The following is a 17,451-nucleotide window of genomic DNA, read 5'->3' as shown; positions in this document are numbered from 1 at the left end:
TTCATAATCCGATCAATGTGTTTGGAAGGTATGCCTGTGTTTCAGTTGTAGCATGAAAGTAGGACAACAGGTTTTTATAAGACTTGAATTTCTGAAGTGATGTAGCAACCGTAAAATATTTTTGGTACACATGAAAAACTTTGTTTTGTTACTGGCGTTATGGAGTAGGTCAAGTTTTTTTTTCAAGTATGTCTTAAAGCAAATGTACATTGAAAGAGATGTTGGTCATTGCAAATGTTCCTTCTGTCCTTCATAGCCACAAAGGGATACTTTAGTAATATGATTTCAATGGAAAAGATGGGGGACAAACTCTACAGCCTTCTGTTCTGTGCAAAAATACACTCTAAAGTTCAGCAGAAGCTAATATGAGGCTTCAGCAGTCTGAGTTAGGCAAATCAATCCATATTTAGTGTTTTTAATATGACATTGCTTAGGAGGCAATTTCATACTAAAAAAGACAATACATTTGGAAGAAAGACATAGAGGTAGGACTGTGGATTTTGTCCCCCATCACCATGGGACTCAACAGGAACAGATCTCTTCACAGTCAGTATGAACAGAAGAAACAGTTAAAACTACCAATATCAATCTAATCAGGTGGCATCATTTTTATTAATTCAATAACAAAATTTGAAACTTAGACTCTAATTGACATTTTTTGTTTCATTTTTGTGGTTTTGCTTTGGATGCTGTTTATTTCATTCTTTATTACAAAAGTGTAGAAATGTCATCAGTATTTTCTTGGGGAAGAACAATTTCCCCAAAGCCAAATTCATCACATCATCCAAAGGTCAGTATCTAGCCAGCAACTACTAGAGGTGGCTGATATGGATTTAATCTTCTATCGCAGTACACAGTATGTAGAGTAATATATCATATCAAGATAGTGATATACTCTATTTTGGGATATTTGTTGGGAATTCAATTCAGAACCATGCGTAGATGAAATAACTAGATTACAATGTCTGTTTTTGTCTAATTTGGTGAATGAAATACTAGATAAATTAAGTTACTTTATCATATACAGTACCAGTCAAAAGTTTGGACACACCTTCCCATTCCTTGAATGAGAAAGTTCCTTGAATGAGAAAGTGTGTCCAGACTTTTGACTGGTACTGTAGATACAAAAATCCTGTAACTGAGATATTTAAAAGGTAACTACAAGAGTATATACAATAAAATTCCTGACAGTTGACAAATTTATGTAACCCTACCAGCCACCTTGGTAGAACATTAGGGCATAGCTGCACTAAAATGTAGCCTCTTTAACCTCTTCCACTCCCACCCCCCTACCATAGACCCATTTTTTGGGGGGACAGAGGATGTTTAGGGGGAGATAGCAGGTCAACAGTACATGCCACACAGAAGTGGTATATATCGTCTGAAAGCTGGGAAACTTAAGATTAATTTGAGATGTGTGTCAAGTTTTTCTAGTAATAAATCTGTAATGAGCATTGTGTTTTGGTTAGGTACCTTTTCAAATTTTGAACATTTAGAATCTATAAGGGCTTAGAACATTATGATAGAAGTATATGATAGCCATTCACATGCTCAGTTATGTCTCATAAGTTGTTGCAGCAATTTTTGGGGTGATTTGTTACACAGATTTGGTACAAAACCAACCATTTTTGACCACTCGAGAATTGATAAAAAATGGTCAAAATCCCTCCAAAATACCACATGAAGACACCAAGACCTTGAGGAACACCATAGAAAAATTCATGCTGTGATTTGGCATCAAAACACTTTTGACATTTTGAGATTTCTGTAAGAATTGCATTTTTCAGCGATTGGATGGTGAGCACTTCTGTTCTGTAAATTGTTCAGAAACTCTCTTATTGTCAGTGTAGCTATGAAAGCCATACATCCTCTGAATGCCCTCCGTCTCTAGTTCATGGTTGTAATTATGAGGCTGTGATTATCCTAGAGGTCACAATAGCTCATTTTATACAGTGAGACCAAGTTTCAAAAAATGGTCTCACTACAACTAACATCATCACACATGAATACAATTGGGCTCATTGAATCCACAAGTCTCAGCTTTCCAGTCATACCAAATTTATGCAATTCCAAGACTGTTTAGGACGCCAGTATGCAGACATATTCAAATACACCATTTTTAGAATAGGCAAAAATAACACATTTATACAGCAAAAAAAATGCCTTGTTTTTGCCCAAAACTGCATGGGATTAGTATAAAGTGGGCATGTCTGTAAAGGGGGGACTCATGGGTACTCACAGAACCTATTTTCATTCAGATATCTTGAGGTGAGATGTCAAGGGACCCCTTTGAAAATGGTCATGCCAGTTTTTCCCTTGCCAAAACTTAGCTTAACTTTGGAGCGTTATTCAGACCCCTTCCCAACAAGATTCCTTAGGTTGCCTAGTGTCATATGATACCAGTATCTTCACTGTAGCTTTAAAACTGAGCCTGCTACAGCTTCTGAAAGACAGAAATGTCGCTCATGGACACCGGCGTCCTTGGGGAGTGGAAGAGGTTAATGACCACTGGAAGCATCACTGTTATTAGGTGAATGAGAAATCCATGAGTGACTGAAAAAGAAACCAACAAAAGAACAAATGAAGCCACAGTTAGCTGCTGTGTTTCTCACCAGTTATGCATCAGGTACTGTTTATGCTTCATCTCCCTCAGACATCGACGAGTGCTCCTTTGAGAGAACCTGTGACCACACCTGCATCAACTACCCGGGCAGCTTTGAGTGCCTGTGCAACAAGGGTTACATCCTGTACGGCCTCACTCACTGTGGAGGTGAGTGTATGCTGAGCAAGGGATAAATACATGAGCTTTTTGACAAAGCTAAAGTATGTGTGTGAGAGTAGATGAAATGTGTGTGTTTGTTTGTATGCATCTGAAAGGGAAATGCTTCTCAGAGTGTGAAGGTGAGGGGTCACTAAGCGTGTGCAGACGACTGCTACTGAAAGCACTCTCACACCTCAGTTCCCCTGAATAGCTTCTCCCTGAGTTTTCTGTGTGTGTGCATGATTTGTTTGTGTGCTGGCATCCTTGTGTGCATACAGAGCAAGTCTCTGTGTGTGTGCGTGTGTGTGTGCACATGTTCCCAATGTGTCTTTGGTTTTTCCTGCTTGTTTATGTGTATTATTTATGTGTGTGCTGTCACACACCTGTAGCTCAGTCAACACGTAAAGTTCTGACTGTCCTGCTGTTGGACTGACTGACGTCACTGATGGAGAGGTAGCGTCAGCATGATCACAGTAGCACGTATGCTGACGTATGCTCATTGTTCTTACAAGTGGTAAATGTGGTATAGGTGTTATTTGACTATTTGACCAGGATTTAATTCCTGGCTGCGGTGCCATGACTTGACTACATCCAACACTATTGGCAGTATACACAGGTGGTGAATCATGTCTTAGACTTGACAAGATTTTACAAGAAAGCAGCTCAACTTTAATACCACTGACTTGTGTCTTCACTTTGATTTTAGAGTTTTAACTACAAAGGTTTATCCCCAAGCCTTAAGATTGAACATTATGTTATAAAAAGCTGTGAGGCAAATTCAGCTTTCCTTTTATCTGACAGCAGATTTACTGGAAAATATGCGTTTGGCAGAGCAGACCAGCAGATGATACCTCAGATTATCACATTTGGATGTAAAGGCTCTGCTGTGGTCAACAAAAAACAGACTGCATATACTGACTAAAATGCTCTCTGTGGTTGTGTGTCAGACATCGATGAGTGCAGCATCAACAACGGGAGCTGTGAGTACAGCTGCATTAACACACAGGGCGGCTTCGAGTGTGTGTGTCCTCCTGGACAGAAACTCCACTGGAACAAGAAAGACTGCATCGGTAAGCACCAACTCTGTGTGTGTGTGTGTGTGTGTGTGCGTATGTCCGAGTTTGCCCACAGTTCTCCATGTGTGGTGTGGTGGATTCCTCACAGGTGTATGTGTGTGTCCAGGTGGTTGTCATGGTAATGTGACTTTGTGTGTTTCTCAGAGGCGGTGAAGTGTCTGCCCAATGGGAAGCCAGCACCTCGAGCACAGCTGACCTGCACCAAGAGTGGAGGGGCAGAGGTCTGCTCACTGTCCTGCCCCTCCAATGCCCTCTTTGTCGCAGGTACACACACATGCAAGTACATTGTCAGAGGTAGGAACCCAGTGTTTAAAGATACAGGGACAGATAAAAAAGTGAGAAAAGGAGACCAGTGTGCTCATTTTGCAATGAAACTATGGCCTTTTCCAGTAGTGGTAAGTTATGCCACTATAACACCAAACATGCCCATTTTGAATCAAACAGTCTCCGAAACATGGTGGTAAGATACACAAAACCTGACCATCTGAAATGTCACAACAAACTACCAGCAGCGTAATTGTAAAATGAACACTGCAAGAGCAGGCAATGAAACCAACATTTTCAACTATGAATACAATGAAAAATTACTCATACTGTGACAAGCTCACTAAAGAACACTTGTGTGCATAGTTCTGTCCTTGAAATGACAGAAAATAAATAAATTATAATGTTGGAAATCAAATAATAATCAAATTCTCAAAATAAAATCAAAATCAAAATCTCCTTGATAATTATAGTTATGAAGGAGAAATACCATAATTTGCCAGTTACAGCTTCAAAAGTGTAACAACAGTGTATTAAGGAAATTCAAGAAGCCATTTTTCACTGGATGTACTGTATATGTTGTTAATTCCTTTTAATTAATAAAAAAAACAAATACTTTAGTTAGTGATTAATTTAAAGGTATACTATGCAGGATTTGTCGGTTGGAGTTTGTACAGCATTCAAAGTTGGCCACTCCTCCCCGGCACAACGACACCAGAGCAAGCTGAGACCACGATCAACAGAGAGAGAGAGCAGCAGTGGTTTAGCAAGCTAGAGAATGAATGAAGAGAGGGAGCGGTGCTAACAAGAACAAAACAGTGAATCAGATAAATAAAACATTGTTTTCTGGCAGTTATGTTCTAAAGCACAAATAAACATGCCACAGTGTGCCACAGCTGCCCCAGTGTGTGGGAGGAGGTAGAGCGGGTCGTCCACTAATCAGAAGATCCATGGTTCGATTTCTGGCTCCTCCAGTCTGCATGTGGAAGTGTCCTTGGGCAAGATACTGAACCCAAAAATTGCTCCTGATGGCTGTGCCATCAGCGTATGAATGTGTATAAAAGGGTGAATGCGACTAGTGTAAAAAAAGCGCTTTGAGTGGTCAGAAAGGTGCTATACAAGTACAGCCCATTTACCATTTACCATTTATCTCAGCACAACCCTGCGGGAAGGTGCCACATAGCCGGAGTTTGTGTGAATGCAGAGCTTCATCCTGTCCACTGTGGCCTCTCTGCTCTGCATTTGTGTAGCTCAGCCCCGCCGTCGGTCAGGCACACAGACCTGCAGCTCTTATACATCCATGACATAAAGACAGAGAGCAGAGCGGAGCAGAGGAGAGAGACAGAGACAGTGATGTAACCTGGTTGCTACATTTTTATAGAGTCCTGACCTCACACCCTGCGTGCTGTTATTGGCTACATACCCACTGCCCAAACACTGATGCCCAGAAGCGCCCCCAACACAGCAAAATAATAAGAAAATACAGGCAGAGTGCAGGGGCTCTTCAAATACACACATTGCCACACACTTCTAGTGGGTCATTAGTAATGATTGAAAGGGATTATTTTTGTATGAGTCTATACATTGTTTTTTTTATGAAAACCCTGCATAGTATGCCTTTAATGATACACATACACTATAAATATCACAAGTGAGTCATTCTCCCTCCTTACCATCTTTTACATAAACAAGACTTCTGATAAACTATGACATTATAGACATTAATAAAACAGTCATTTTTATGGTGAAAAAAAATCACAGATTTGACCTTTAAGTTGGTGATAAAGCATTATGCATTAAAAGAAATGCATTATATTTCTGTAAATCACTCTCAAATGTCCTTTACTATCTGTTTTAGCATTAATGCTGTCATGCTGCACATGTTGCTGCCCTCTGGTGGTGTCAGCCCGCAGTCACAGCTCTCTGTCTCATCCCTCCACTTGATGCCACTGATGCTCGATGAAGGCGCTTGAGCTCTTTATTGCTGTATATGTGGACTCCTCAGGAGGGCTCTCCAGTCAGATTGATGTGTTTTTCACTGTGCAAGGCTTTCTTGGCTTCACCCGTCCCAGCACTTTGGCTGGCACCCTGGCCTCTCCTCCTGCGATAGTACTTAACACACATCTGTGAATCGATTACATTCTTTGATCACACCATTTTTTCCATAGCATAGCCCACGCTCCGTTTAACTTGGCGGCCGCCGTGTGAGAATGATGGATAGCTCTCAGGCATGAAGTGAAATATCTGTTTTTCTATCTTTTTAGAGCGCGTCTTAATTTTAGGGGGAGGGAGCCATGTAAATTCCTGTGGCTGAATGCAACCCGGGCTCTTATTTAATCATCTTGCTTTTATGACCTCTGAAGGCTTCATCCGTCATTTCTTATGTGAAATGCCTCCTTGTGTGGATGTGTGCATCAACAGAGAAAGACAGGATTCATAGAGCTGTCATTTGGCCTTTAATTTCTCAATCAGGGTTTAGGGTCAAATGGCAGCGGATCTGGGCTCTCTGTCTCGCTCCTATGTCTCGCTCCATACAGGAGGATAAGGCCACACAGCATTTATAAAACTCTTTTTAACCATCAGAGCTGTGCTGTTGCCCAGCCCACCACCACACACACATACACGCATACACACACAAACTCATCATAAAAAACAAGATGTTTGATGGAACAGGAGGATCCAGTCAGACCTTCAGGTGGAATAAAAGCTCTCAGCCTCTCTAACCTCTCATTATCTTGTCTGATTTCTCTTTTCTCACTGTAGTCTAATATTTTGTGTTTCTTAAAGACTCTGAGAACAGCTACACACTGAGCTGCGGAGTGCCCGTCCAGTCTGGTAAATCTCCTCAGAAGAGGAATGCCACCACTGCCTTACCCACCTGTGCAGGTACAGTATGCCAAGCGTGACAGGAAATGCGGTATTCAGTGTAAATGAATCGTCTCTAACCTGTCAACACAGTTACTGTACAGCAGGATAAGAAGCACAGTACCTTTTATATTTTGCCAGTTTCAGATTTCCCCTTCAAATATTCATGCATCTGTAGGGCTACTATCAACCACACACTGCTGTAAGATGATCTATGGGAGTCTCTGACTAAGAAGTTCTTTCCAGTACACTCTGCACGAGAAAAAATTGCAAATTTGATCCAAAGTTATCAAATTACTTAGAACTTAAACTAAATTGTTGATACCACACAGCCAGTAACAAGAGACGATTTCAAGAAAACCAGGGGAAAAAGTATTCACTTAGCACTGCAGAGATCAGGGTTCATTTTCCATTCTTCCAGCAGTGCTCACAGGTGTGAAGCCAATAAGGGACCATGTCCTTGTCTCTGCAGAAACGACTCTCTGTTGGCTTATTTTGGAGCCTTTGCAGATGGAAGTGGGATTGGGGGAGGTAGATTGAACATCTGTGTGTGATACACCCAAGCAGCAACAACCACAGCTTGAAAGTGAAGCAAATGCGGAAGTACCTTAAAGTGCAATACCACTGACAGTCACTAGATGATGGCTCCAAAAAATCCCTGACTCCAATAGACTCCCATTCAAAAAGCATCAATGAATTTCGATAAATATTTTCATTTTTCATACATTATGGTTTCAATCTCTAGATTCAGACCCTTTAATTAGTGTGCTGGTGGTTGTTTTGGAAATTATTGCTCCATTAGTAAGATTCAATACTTATAGTAGCTTTGATGTCATGTTGGCCATGTTGGCGTTGATTGACAGCTGTGATTGACAGTTCACTCCCTGGCTCTGGGACTCGCACTGAGTCAGACTATTGTCACAGTATATCACTAAGTTTAATGTTATTTGATACACAGTTTAGCTAAATTAGCTAACGTTAGCCCAGGTGTGCACCACTCGGTGTTCACAGTAAGCTAGTGTTAGCTTTGGTCCAAGGTAGCGGGGCGTGTTTCCAGATTGTGAGCGCCAACAGTTAGCTACAACTCTCAGTTTCAAACCAGCTCCAATGCAAACCAACAGGTGACATCACAACGTGCTACGTCCATCTTTATGTACAGTCTATGGTCACACCCCTACTGTCAGGTTAAAAGAGGCATTGGAGGTGTATTACTTTATAGTAAATATAGTTTCATCTGAATTTTTTGCAGGTAGCAAAAAATGCTCTTTTGCATAATCACTTGAGAAAGGACAAACATAATATGGTTGCTCATCTGTCAAAAATGTACATTTTTGCACCTGTTGGCACTATATAATATTATGATTAACAGTGTTTCTTTCTGCTGTGTATGTAAATAAGACACTCTGGCCCCGCCCATCAAACAGAAGGCCAGGTTCAAGATCAAAGATGCCAAGTGTCACCTGAGACCCCGCAACAAGGAGAAACACAGAGATTCATCCAAGCAGAACCTGCAAGGTAAAGAACGTCTCACACAAAGTGTCATTCTGGATTACCAACACCCCAGCTCTGTGTTTAGGAGGCCTCCTTTACACACACTACCACTTATAATCCCTGTTTCAACTAAAAGGTGAAAAACTGCATCTTCACCTTATCACTGTCCTTCTCCATCTCCTCCTCATCATTCTTCACTTTTGTTTTTGTACCGGGAAGGTGGCCAGTTCCCCTGCACCGATGACTGCCAGGTGACTTTTGTCAACCTCAAGTGTGATTCATCCAAGAAACGCCGGCGAGGACGCAAATCTCCTTCAAAAGAAGTTTCCCACATCACGGCTGAATTTGAGATGGAGATGAAGGAAGAGGAAGTCTCAGGTGTGTGTTTTGTTGAACTCCACTCAGAATCAAATAGTAAACATGCATACAGTTTAAAATATGAATTCATTCTATATTGAATAGTATATGACGGAACTGATAAAATGTCAGTGTCATGTTTTTCAAGCTGGAAAGATGGCAGTTAATGTTAAAAACATCATTAATCTCAAAAATGGCGATAGAAATTCTGTTGTAGTACCAAACCATATAGAGAATACAATATGATATACATAATAGAAACATGACACATCATGAGTTATATCAAGATATAATCTTTGAAGGAACAAAAGAAAGAATCAGTTTGTCTTTGTATCAGAGTTTGTTTGTCTTAAGATGAACACATTTTTTGCCTTAGACTCCTGTAATGTGGACTGTGTGCGGGAGAAGATGAAGCAAAAGCTGCAGAGCGCCATGCGGACACTCAGGAAGTCCATCAACAAACAGCAGTTCTACATCCAGTTCTCTGGGACTGAGTATGAGGTGGCACAGAAACCATCCAGGGTACCAGAAGGCACTGAGGTCTGCAGCACGGGACAAGTCCTGCGAGATGGAAAGTGTGGTAAGATTGGAGTTTACTAGTAGTGAGTGGGTATCATAGTATTAGTGCCCTCTCATAAAGAGGAAGATGAGCAGGAGCCACAGAAAGTATTCCCTCAAAACACTGACATCTGTCTTCCTCCTCAGTGAGTTGTAGTGTGGGGACGTTTTACAGCGGGGAGCAGGAACAGTGTGTCCAGTGTCCTCCTGGTACGTACCAGGACATGGTGGGTCAGCTGTCCTGTGAACCATGTCCAAGCACTGAAGGACAGGGCATCGCTGGGGCCAAGAATGTGTCTCAGTGTGGAGGTAACTAAACACCCAATCATTACACCGATAGTCTCTCAAAAAGCTCCAAACCTTAAAGAAAAAGTGCTTTAAAAAGTCCCAAACCTTACACCTGTAGTGCATATAGATTACATAGTAGTTTCCCCTTTGGGGATCAATAAAGTGTATCTATCTATCCAGAAAGAAAATTCTTTGTAATTTGTAATGGCTGAAAAGGGGACGGTATTTTATTTTAATTGTGAATTTCCTCTGAAAGTTGCTGCAGCAGTGCAGCAGTGATCCTGTACAGTAAAATAAGTAATTCCTACATTGACATTATGCTTGTTTAAACATATCAGGTTGGCGCCACCTTGTGGAAATTAAAGCAAGTGTGAGTTTGAGCTACACCACAAGAGAGCACCAAAGACCTGTGTTACTGTATTCAGTTTTTGAGATCTTCATAGTCAGAAAAATATTTACCCACAGATGAACAAATTCTCACATTTGTCAATTAGCTTAATGAGCTGAAACAGTTGGAATCAGTGTTATATAGAGAGAAATGAAGGGCGTAGATAAAGTTAAAATCAAGTCAATAACAGAGAAGTGGAAAATAATGAGGAGATTTTCCTCTGTCCTCCCCTCAGGTCAGTGTCCAGCAGGTCATTTCTCTGCTGACGGTTTCCGTCCATGCCAGCCATGCACGCTGGGCTCCTACCAGCCAGAACCAGGCCGCGTCCTCTGCTTCCCCTGTGGAGGAGGACTCATGACCAAGTATGAAGGATCCGTTTCCTTCAGGGACTGTGAGGCTAAAGGTGAGGCTTTATGTTCATGTGTCAAACACTGTGCATCTCTCTGTGTCTCCTGTATGTCAGTATATACAGTTTCTGTTAATAGTTTCTATGCACACCATCAAATAAACTCTGTGGTATTTATGACAATACCCAAAATGACAGACATGTATTTCAGAGACTAAAGCCACCTATCTTAACTACTGCATAGTGGCATATAACATCCATACTGGAATATTCTATAGACTGACAAAGCTTGACATCCCCCTATGTAATATCTAAACTATGTTAATTTAACATGCTGGCATTTGCAATGACACAAGCCATTTGTCAGCAGTTTCATTGTTAATGTTGGCATAAAGTCATGTGCAGATGTGTATGCAATGGCAATTTGCACAAGTAGATTACAAAGTCATCTGTACAGGGTTTAGTGCTTTGTTAGTATGCATGTTCTGTAATCCAGGCGTGAATAATATCACAGCTATGTGATGCATCTTTTAGACAGCCTGCTGTTTGTTTTTTTTATCTTCATTCACTTCATACTGTGTGTGTGTGTGTGTTCACTGATTTCTTCCTGATCCTCCTCAGTGCACTGTGCTCCTGGACATTACTACAACTCCAGTACCCACCGCTGCATCCGCTGCCCAGCAGGAACCTACCAGTCTGAGTTTGGCCAGAACTACTGCATCACCTGTCCTGGGAACACCACCACTGACTTTGATGGTGCCACCAACGTCTCCCACTGCAAAAGTAACGCTGCTCTACATTCATATTTCACCTGCTTCTAAAGTATTTATATGAGATCCTTATCTAGACTGACAGTGGAATAGGCTTCGGTGTGTAAACCCACAGAAAGATCAGCAACCAGCGGTCATTTAAGCCATAGTTGCTGATGTATTGCATCGTGTTGTATTGTAAGGTGTTTCTATTATTTTGCCCACAGACCAGCTGTGTGGAGGTGAGCTGGGGGAGTACACAGGATACATTGAGTCTCCTAACTACCCTGGAGACTACCCATCCAATGTGGACTGTGTCTGGACCATCAACCCACCACACAAGAGGCGGATTCTCATTGTGGTACCAGAGATCTTCCTCCCCATCGAGGATGAGTGTGGAGACGTGCTGGTCATGAGGAAGAGTGGTAAACACAGACTTCAATTCATAAGTTCATTTTTTACCAGTTTACTAATGCAACTTATGATTAATACATTACCAACATTAAAAAAAACGAAAATGAATGAACTAAAACTCAAAGTCTAGCTATAAGGCCCTTTATGTCCCTCACTGTGCAACAGTGCTTATTTTTTTCCTAACATGTGTGTTCCTGTATGTGGCATTAAGTTTTGATTAAATATTAACCTCTGTATTTACGTCAATGAGGCATCTTATCCCTTTGTTTTCCCGCAACAATCCTTTGCTACGCATGATTAACCATGCAAAAATGACACTAATGATGCTGTCACATCATGCACATTAATTTTCTTCCAGCTGTGGTACGGATTATAAAGTGAGAACTGCACCACAGTTTGATGATCTCAGATAAGCTCATATATGTGGATTCAATTACAATTTCTTGATTGTTTTAGATTCATTTTTCAATTTTTGGGCAACCTGCTATCAAACTGCCAGCTTAAATCTGACTTTAAGAAGTCTGAGAACTCTGATCCATTCATTTCAACGCAGCTGACTGCTGAGCTGTCTACCAGTGCTGAACTCCCTCTAAAACAGTAACCTGTCTTGTGTCCTCCCAGCCCTGCCCACCTCCATCACCACCTACGAGACGTGTCAGACCTATGAGCGGCCAATCGCCTTCACCTCTCGCTCTCGCAAGCTCTGGATCCAGTTCAAGTCCAACGAGGGAAACAGTGGCAAAGGGTTCCAAGTTCCTTATGTCACCTATGATGGTGAGTCAGCTACAACAATTTAACACATAAGTGAAATCCTGATTGTAAAATTCATATTTTTTATTTAAGAAAAGTGACATGAATTTGCCTTCATTTAACTAGACACATGTAAAGTAAGCTTACAACTGTTTGTCACCTCATCATTTCACCTTGTTGTGTTCCAGAGGACTACCAGCAGCTGATAGAGGACATAGTGAGAGATGGCAGGCTCTACGCCTCAGAGAACCACCAGGAAATACTGAAGGTATGATCTTACATAGTATACATGATAGAAATATAGATTGGAAAGTTGGTCCAAAGGGCTGATACTAATTGTCCCCCGTGTCCGCCCCGCAGGACAAGAAGCTGATAAAGGCCCTGTTCGACGTGCTGGCCCACCCCCAGAACTACTTCAGGTACACAGCACAGGAGTCCAAAGAGATGTTCCCTCGCTCCTTCATCAAGCTGCTGCGCTCCAAAGTCACCAGGTTCCTACGGCCGTACAAATAGACGGAGCCTCTCCACCGCCCTGTTCAAGACCCCCGTCATCCTGCGTCATTCCAAACCTAACCTCCAAACCCAGACCCAACCCCCCCCCCCTCTACTTCTCCCCTGCCTCTGTCAGCACATTGATGTACCAGTTCTATGACTAACTGTCTTCTTTTCCTGTGTTTGTCCTCAGTCCTGTTTGTCACATGATGCCTTTCCTCATCTTTGACTCCTTTAACTAGTAACACATCATTAATTGATCCCCTCCCCTCCAGTAACGCTGCTCTCTCTATAAGGTTTGACCGATATGGGTTTTCAAAGGCCAGTGCCAATATTTTTATAATGTAGCAGAATATACATTACATGATATATTGTGTGTATATATTGTTTCCTTCAATTTGATCATTTTTATACCAAACATTTACAGGTATTGAGTGTTTTTCGTCCCAGTTTGGGATGACGATGGTAGAATTCCGCCTACTACATATCCTAGGTCAGTTAAGGTGCAATATCTGACAGTTTTGGTCTTGCAGGTTCAAACTGGATATTGAATTGCTGATTTGAATATTTTTCAACAGCCTCAAAAGAAAATATAAAAGACTACAGAGGTGTTGCTACTCAGAAAATTTACAATAGCATACAAAGTTAAGTATATTCTATTGTAAGGGAAATTATAGTAGCTGTTAGAATTTATTAGCATTTTTTTATTGAACAACAAATAAAGTCAGTACATTTTCCAAACAAAACACAATCTTATTATTTAATAAAAGGCCAGTATCAGCAAACCAATATATCAGTCAAACCCTATTTCTGCACACCATCTACTAAATCTCCATCTCTCCCAAACCATCCCCCAGATTTCTGCACCTTCTTCCTTTCACTCCTCTCGTTTAATTTTGCTCTGCTTTGTTTTCCGTGTTGTTTTTATGTTTTTGTAATATTTATACTGAACATGTCAGAACTTGCAGAAGCCCACATCACAGATGTTATAGATAGATGTACAAACGTGCAAGACAAGTATGTTTGTGTGGACATGCACAGGTGTACATGCATGATGTGTTAGGATGTACAGGCCCACACAGTGTACATGGATGTATCCTGAATTGGATTTCTATATTTGCCCCCCCCACCCACCCAATGTGCACGAGACAGAGATGAGAAAACAATCTGTGCACTTAAAACACATTTAAACATGGAAAATGAATTGAAAGAAATGTTAAAGAGGGGTGCTTTAGCCATTGGAGCACAAGGAAAGATTAAATGGGGTGAATCAGAAAGTCTATATTGTAATTTTTTTTAAATAAAAAAAAAAAAGATATATAACAAGATGAGATAAACTACCTGCAAGTAACAGATTGTTACTTTAGAGAGAAATGTATGTGATGTAACTAATATTTGGAACGTTAATTGCACTTGAATTTTATATTTTAAACTGTAGGAAAAAAAAAGATCTAAGTTACGTATTTGTTACCTTTTTTGTGTTGTTTGAAATTTGCCACGTTTGGCATGGAGGAGAGAGAAAAACCCTCTTATTGCTCCCACTCTGTAGCTCGCAGTTACCCCAAATCTCTGTTACTGCAGCTTCAAGCCCCATCCACACACACACACACATGAGGAGAACATGTAGGGTGAAGCTTCAACATCTCAAAACCTGAGGCTGTACGTTAAACTAACGCACACAGAGAAAAGACAGCGTATGCATGGGATCATTCAAACTTTCCACCACCTCTACAGTTTCAGTGTTTTCACCGCCCAGTGCTGCTTCATCCCCTCGAATATCTCCTATAGCTGCCAGAGAGAGGAAGCACCTCCATAATGGCTTCTTGTATGATGGCACTACATACATACTACTATATACCTGTTTCTAAACAACTACTTAAAATATCTGCTTTCACCCAGATGCAATCTCTTTCCATTAAATAGGAAGTATGGTGGGTATACTATGCTTTTCTTTTATAACCCAACTAAATGTTTCTGTGTCATTCCCATTGGTACTAATATGTCTATGAAATCCTTTTACCACGTATTGAAGATGGACGCTATATCTGCACAATGCGACTGGAGTTGAGAATCGTGTATGTTGTGACTGGAGTGTTGGTCTGAAGGTGAATGTAGTGGCAGGGACACAGTCTGAATAAGAGGCATCTCCCGTCTGAGTGTCTGTGTGTCCGTAGCACTTGCAACTTCAACTGTAAGCCAGTGAACTAGATCTCTTTGTTATTTTGTTCCAAAAGAAAAAGAAAAAGGAAAAACAAGCTTCCCCCTGACAGAATATAAAAATGCATTTAATTGCGGTTTAGCTCATGTAATATCCCTCACTGGTGTTACAGCTTCTAGTCTTTGTGCTGGGCACAAGGAAGATGAGGAAGTCTCAGTGCTACTTTAAAGCCCACAGATTTTAGATTAAAGAGCCATACTGGAGGTTTTGCATGTTTTAGCCCATTAACTGCAAATTGCATGCACTGTTATGTATTTTCCAAACAAGAGGTTTTTAGGTTTGTTACCTTCCAGGCAGCCATTGTTTTCAGTTCACTGTGGTACACCAGTACCAGCACACAGAAAACCATTTTGAGGAAACTTGCAGCTTATTTAAGTAAATGATACATCACAGTGAACAATTAGTTCATTTCTTTGCAACAGCTTAACTGTTTTTGTTTGGTATTTTGTGTGATTGGTGTGTTTCATGATATACTAAGATTCAACACTTTTTGGTTTGGCTGTTAAACAGCAACTTTTTAAATCAAGCCCATAGAGCCATTGGCCAAAGCCTCCACTAGGCTTAAAGTATAATGTCAATGGTTTTCTATATTTTCTGTCCTGCTAATAAATACTCAAATACTTCCTGACTTCCCTACTCTGTGGCTCTCAGTCCCAAGCCCATTGGTTCCAACTGAAGATGTAACTCTTTAAAAACAGCTTTATAGGCTTAATAATTCCCTAAAACAGCTGGTCACTGTAGTTTTTAGCAATTGTCACTGAAAGAGAAGGAAATTTACTGGGGACTATTTTAATCCACATTTGCTGCTCTAGTGAGTATTTCTGGCAGCAGGACGGTGTATGTGGGACTGAGTCAGAATAAACTACAGTGTGTGTGTTTCATGGTAATGAAGGAACATGTCATCCAGTGCAACAGTTCAGATCATTGATGTGTTTTTAATTTTGGACAACACACAATACTTCTTAGCAGATCAATTAAAACAAATATAAAAAATATTACCAGACTTGGACAGATTTTATGAAACACACCCTCCGTACTACCCAGCTGCACACTGTCCTGGCTGTCAGTGTATTATTGCACAAGCATAATAATCTACCTTTAAACTCATTAAAGCCTGATCTGACTTGTTTTTCTGCAGAACATATTCAGAACATCCAGTGATTTTATCATAGCGTCTCCATGTTCTGAACAGTGTTGCTACATTGCTTGCATCTCTCCACGGCAACAAATTTTTACTTATCACTTCATTTAATCAAATTGTGGTTGGCATTTTAGTAACTGCTAGTCAGGATTACAGTAGAGAGCACCACATGATAACTAAGAATTGTTTTTGTCCTCTGGATTTGATGTTGCAACACCAACGTGAAATGCATTTCAGCTATAAACTTTGAAATATAGTATGTTGGAATGTCCTTGAACATACCATCAATACAAGTTATGAAAATTCTCACACAACAACCTAAATGTAACACAAAATAAAAGTGACTAAATGTTCCTAGTGATGGGTTTTTCAAGTCTCTGCACGTTGATTTTCACTGTGTATTGAAATGAAACCAATGGCTAGAAGGCACAAAATCAATCAAAAAAACTTGCGCTTGAGAAAAACGGTTTTCAGTCCTTTTAAGTATACACAGTTTGTAATTAATGGGCTGAAGCAGGGAAAAACACAGGTATGGTCCTGCATAGCACTGAGCTCATCCCAGAATAAGATATTAAAAGATAAACATATTTTTAAAGGCATTAGCTGATATAAATAATCACCCCCCTAAGACAGATATATTTGGAAATTAACTTTTCAGCCACAACCTTAAATATCAGTGAGGTCAGTGCTTATTCTCACTGGATCATCATTTAATTTCCCAAAAGAAAATCATACTGTCGTTAGGCGTTGTTCAGGCCTCGCCAAATAGCTGCCACACAGACATGTTATGGTACGGCCTGCTTCCTGTTTGAGGTGGGCACTGTTCAATATGAGTGTTATGAAAAAAATGATATGAACTGCTCTAAAATTTATAATTGACTGTTTTTTTCCTGAGAATGTATTCTATTGTGAATGGATGGGTGCATGTTGTGTGTGCGTGTGTGTGTGTATGAGAGTCTGAGGATGATAGTGTGTGTGTAATTCTGTGTGTGTGTGAGCAGTGAGTTTTTGTGCCGGGCGCCTGTGATAGAAAAAGAGACTGTGTATGTTTGTATGTACTTTAGTCCATTTTGTAGAGGAATAATTTTAACGTTTGTGTTAGTCGGTTGTACCCAAAGAGAGAAACTGTAACGCAGTGTTGTGCCATTGTTTGGTCCATGAAACTCCAGTACTGAACAAATTAAATAAAACAGTAGCAGAAAAAAGACCGGAGTCGTCTCCCTTTTGTGTGTCCATGTTGAATCTTCTCATCCGCAGTAAAACAGGCTCAGAAAAGCCCTTGGAAAGTCTTGT

General features: G+C 40.6%; 1 protein-coding gene across 3 annotated transcripts in view; it reads left to right on the top strand.

The window, feature by feature from the left end:
* The window catches only part of scube1 (signal peptide, CUB domain, EGF-like 1), a 123,186-nt gene extending 106,521 nt beyond the window's left edge, over positions 1-16,665 (top strand). For all 3 annotated transcript variants that reach the window (XM_067581060.1, XM_067581061.1, XM_067581062.1), the window contains 14 exons: positions 2,654-2,770; positions 3,709-3,831; positions 3,982-4,101; positions 6,889-6,987; positions 8,365-8,481; positions 8,677-8,835; positions 9,191-9,394; positions 9,520-9,681; positions 10,284-10,451; positions 11,016-11,177; positions 11,371-11,568; positions 12,179-12,331; positions 12,496-12,575; positions 12,668-16,665. In XM_067581060.1, the coding sequence (XP_067437161.1) occupies positions 2,654-2,770; positions 3,709-3,831; positions 3,982-4,101; positions 6,889-6,987; positions 8,365-8,481; positions 8,677-8,835; positions 9,191-9,394; positions 9,520-9,681; positions 10,284-10,451; positions 11,016-11,177; positions 11,371-11,568; positions 12,179-12,331; positions 12,496-12,575; positions 12,668-12,820 (2,015 nt within the window). In that variant the 3' untranslated portion in view covers positions 12,821-16,665. The remainder of the gene's footprint in view (positions 1-2,653; positions 2,771-3,708; positions 3,832-3,981; positions 4,102-6,888; positions 6,988-8,364; positions 8,482-8,676; positions 8,836-9,190; positions 9,395-9,519; positions 9,682-10,283; positions 10,452-11,015; positions 11,178-11,370; positions 11,569-12,178; positions 12,332-12,495; positions 12,576-12,667) is intronic.
* Positions 16,666-17,451: the final 786 nt, after the last annotated feature.

This window comes from Thunnus thynnus, chromosome 23 (assembly GCF_963924715.1).
Source record: "Thunnus thynnus chromosome 23, fThuThy2.1, whole genome shotgun sequence".
Classification (NCBI taxonomy): Eukaryota; Metazoa; Chordata; class Actinopteri; order Scombriformes; family Scombridae; genus Thunnus; species Thunnus thynnus.
The sequence above is the reverse complement of the archived record's forward strand: the minus strand, read 5'-3'. Positions and strand labels throughout refer to the sequence as shown.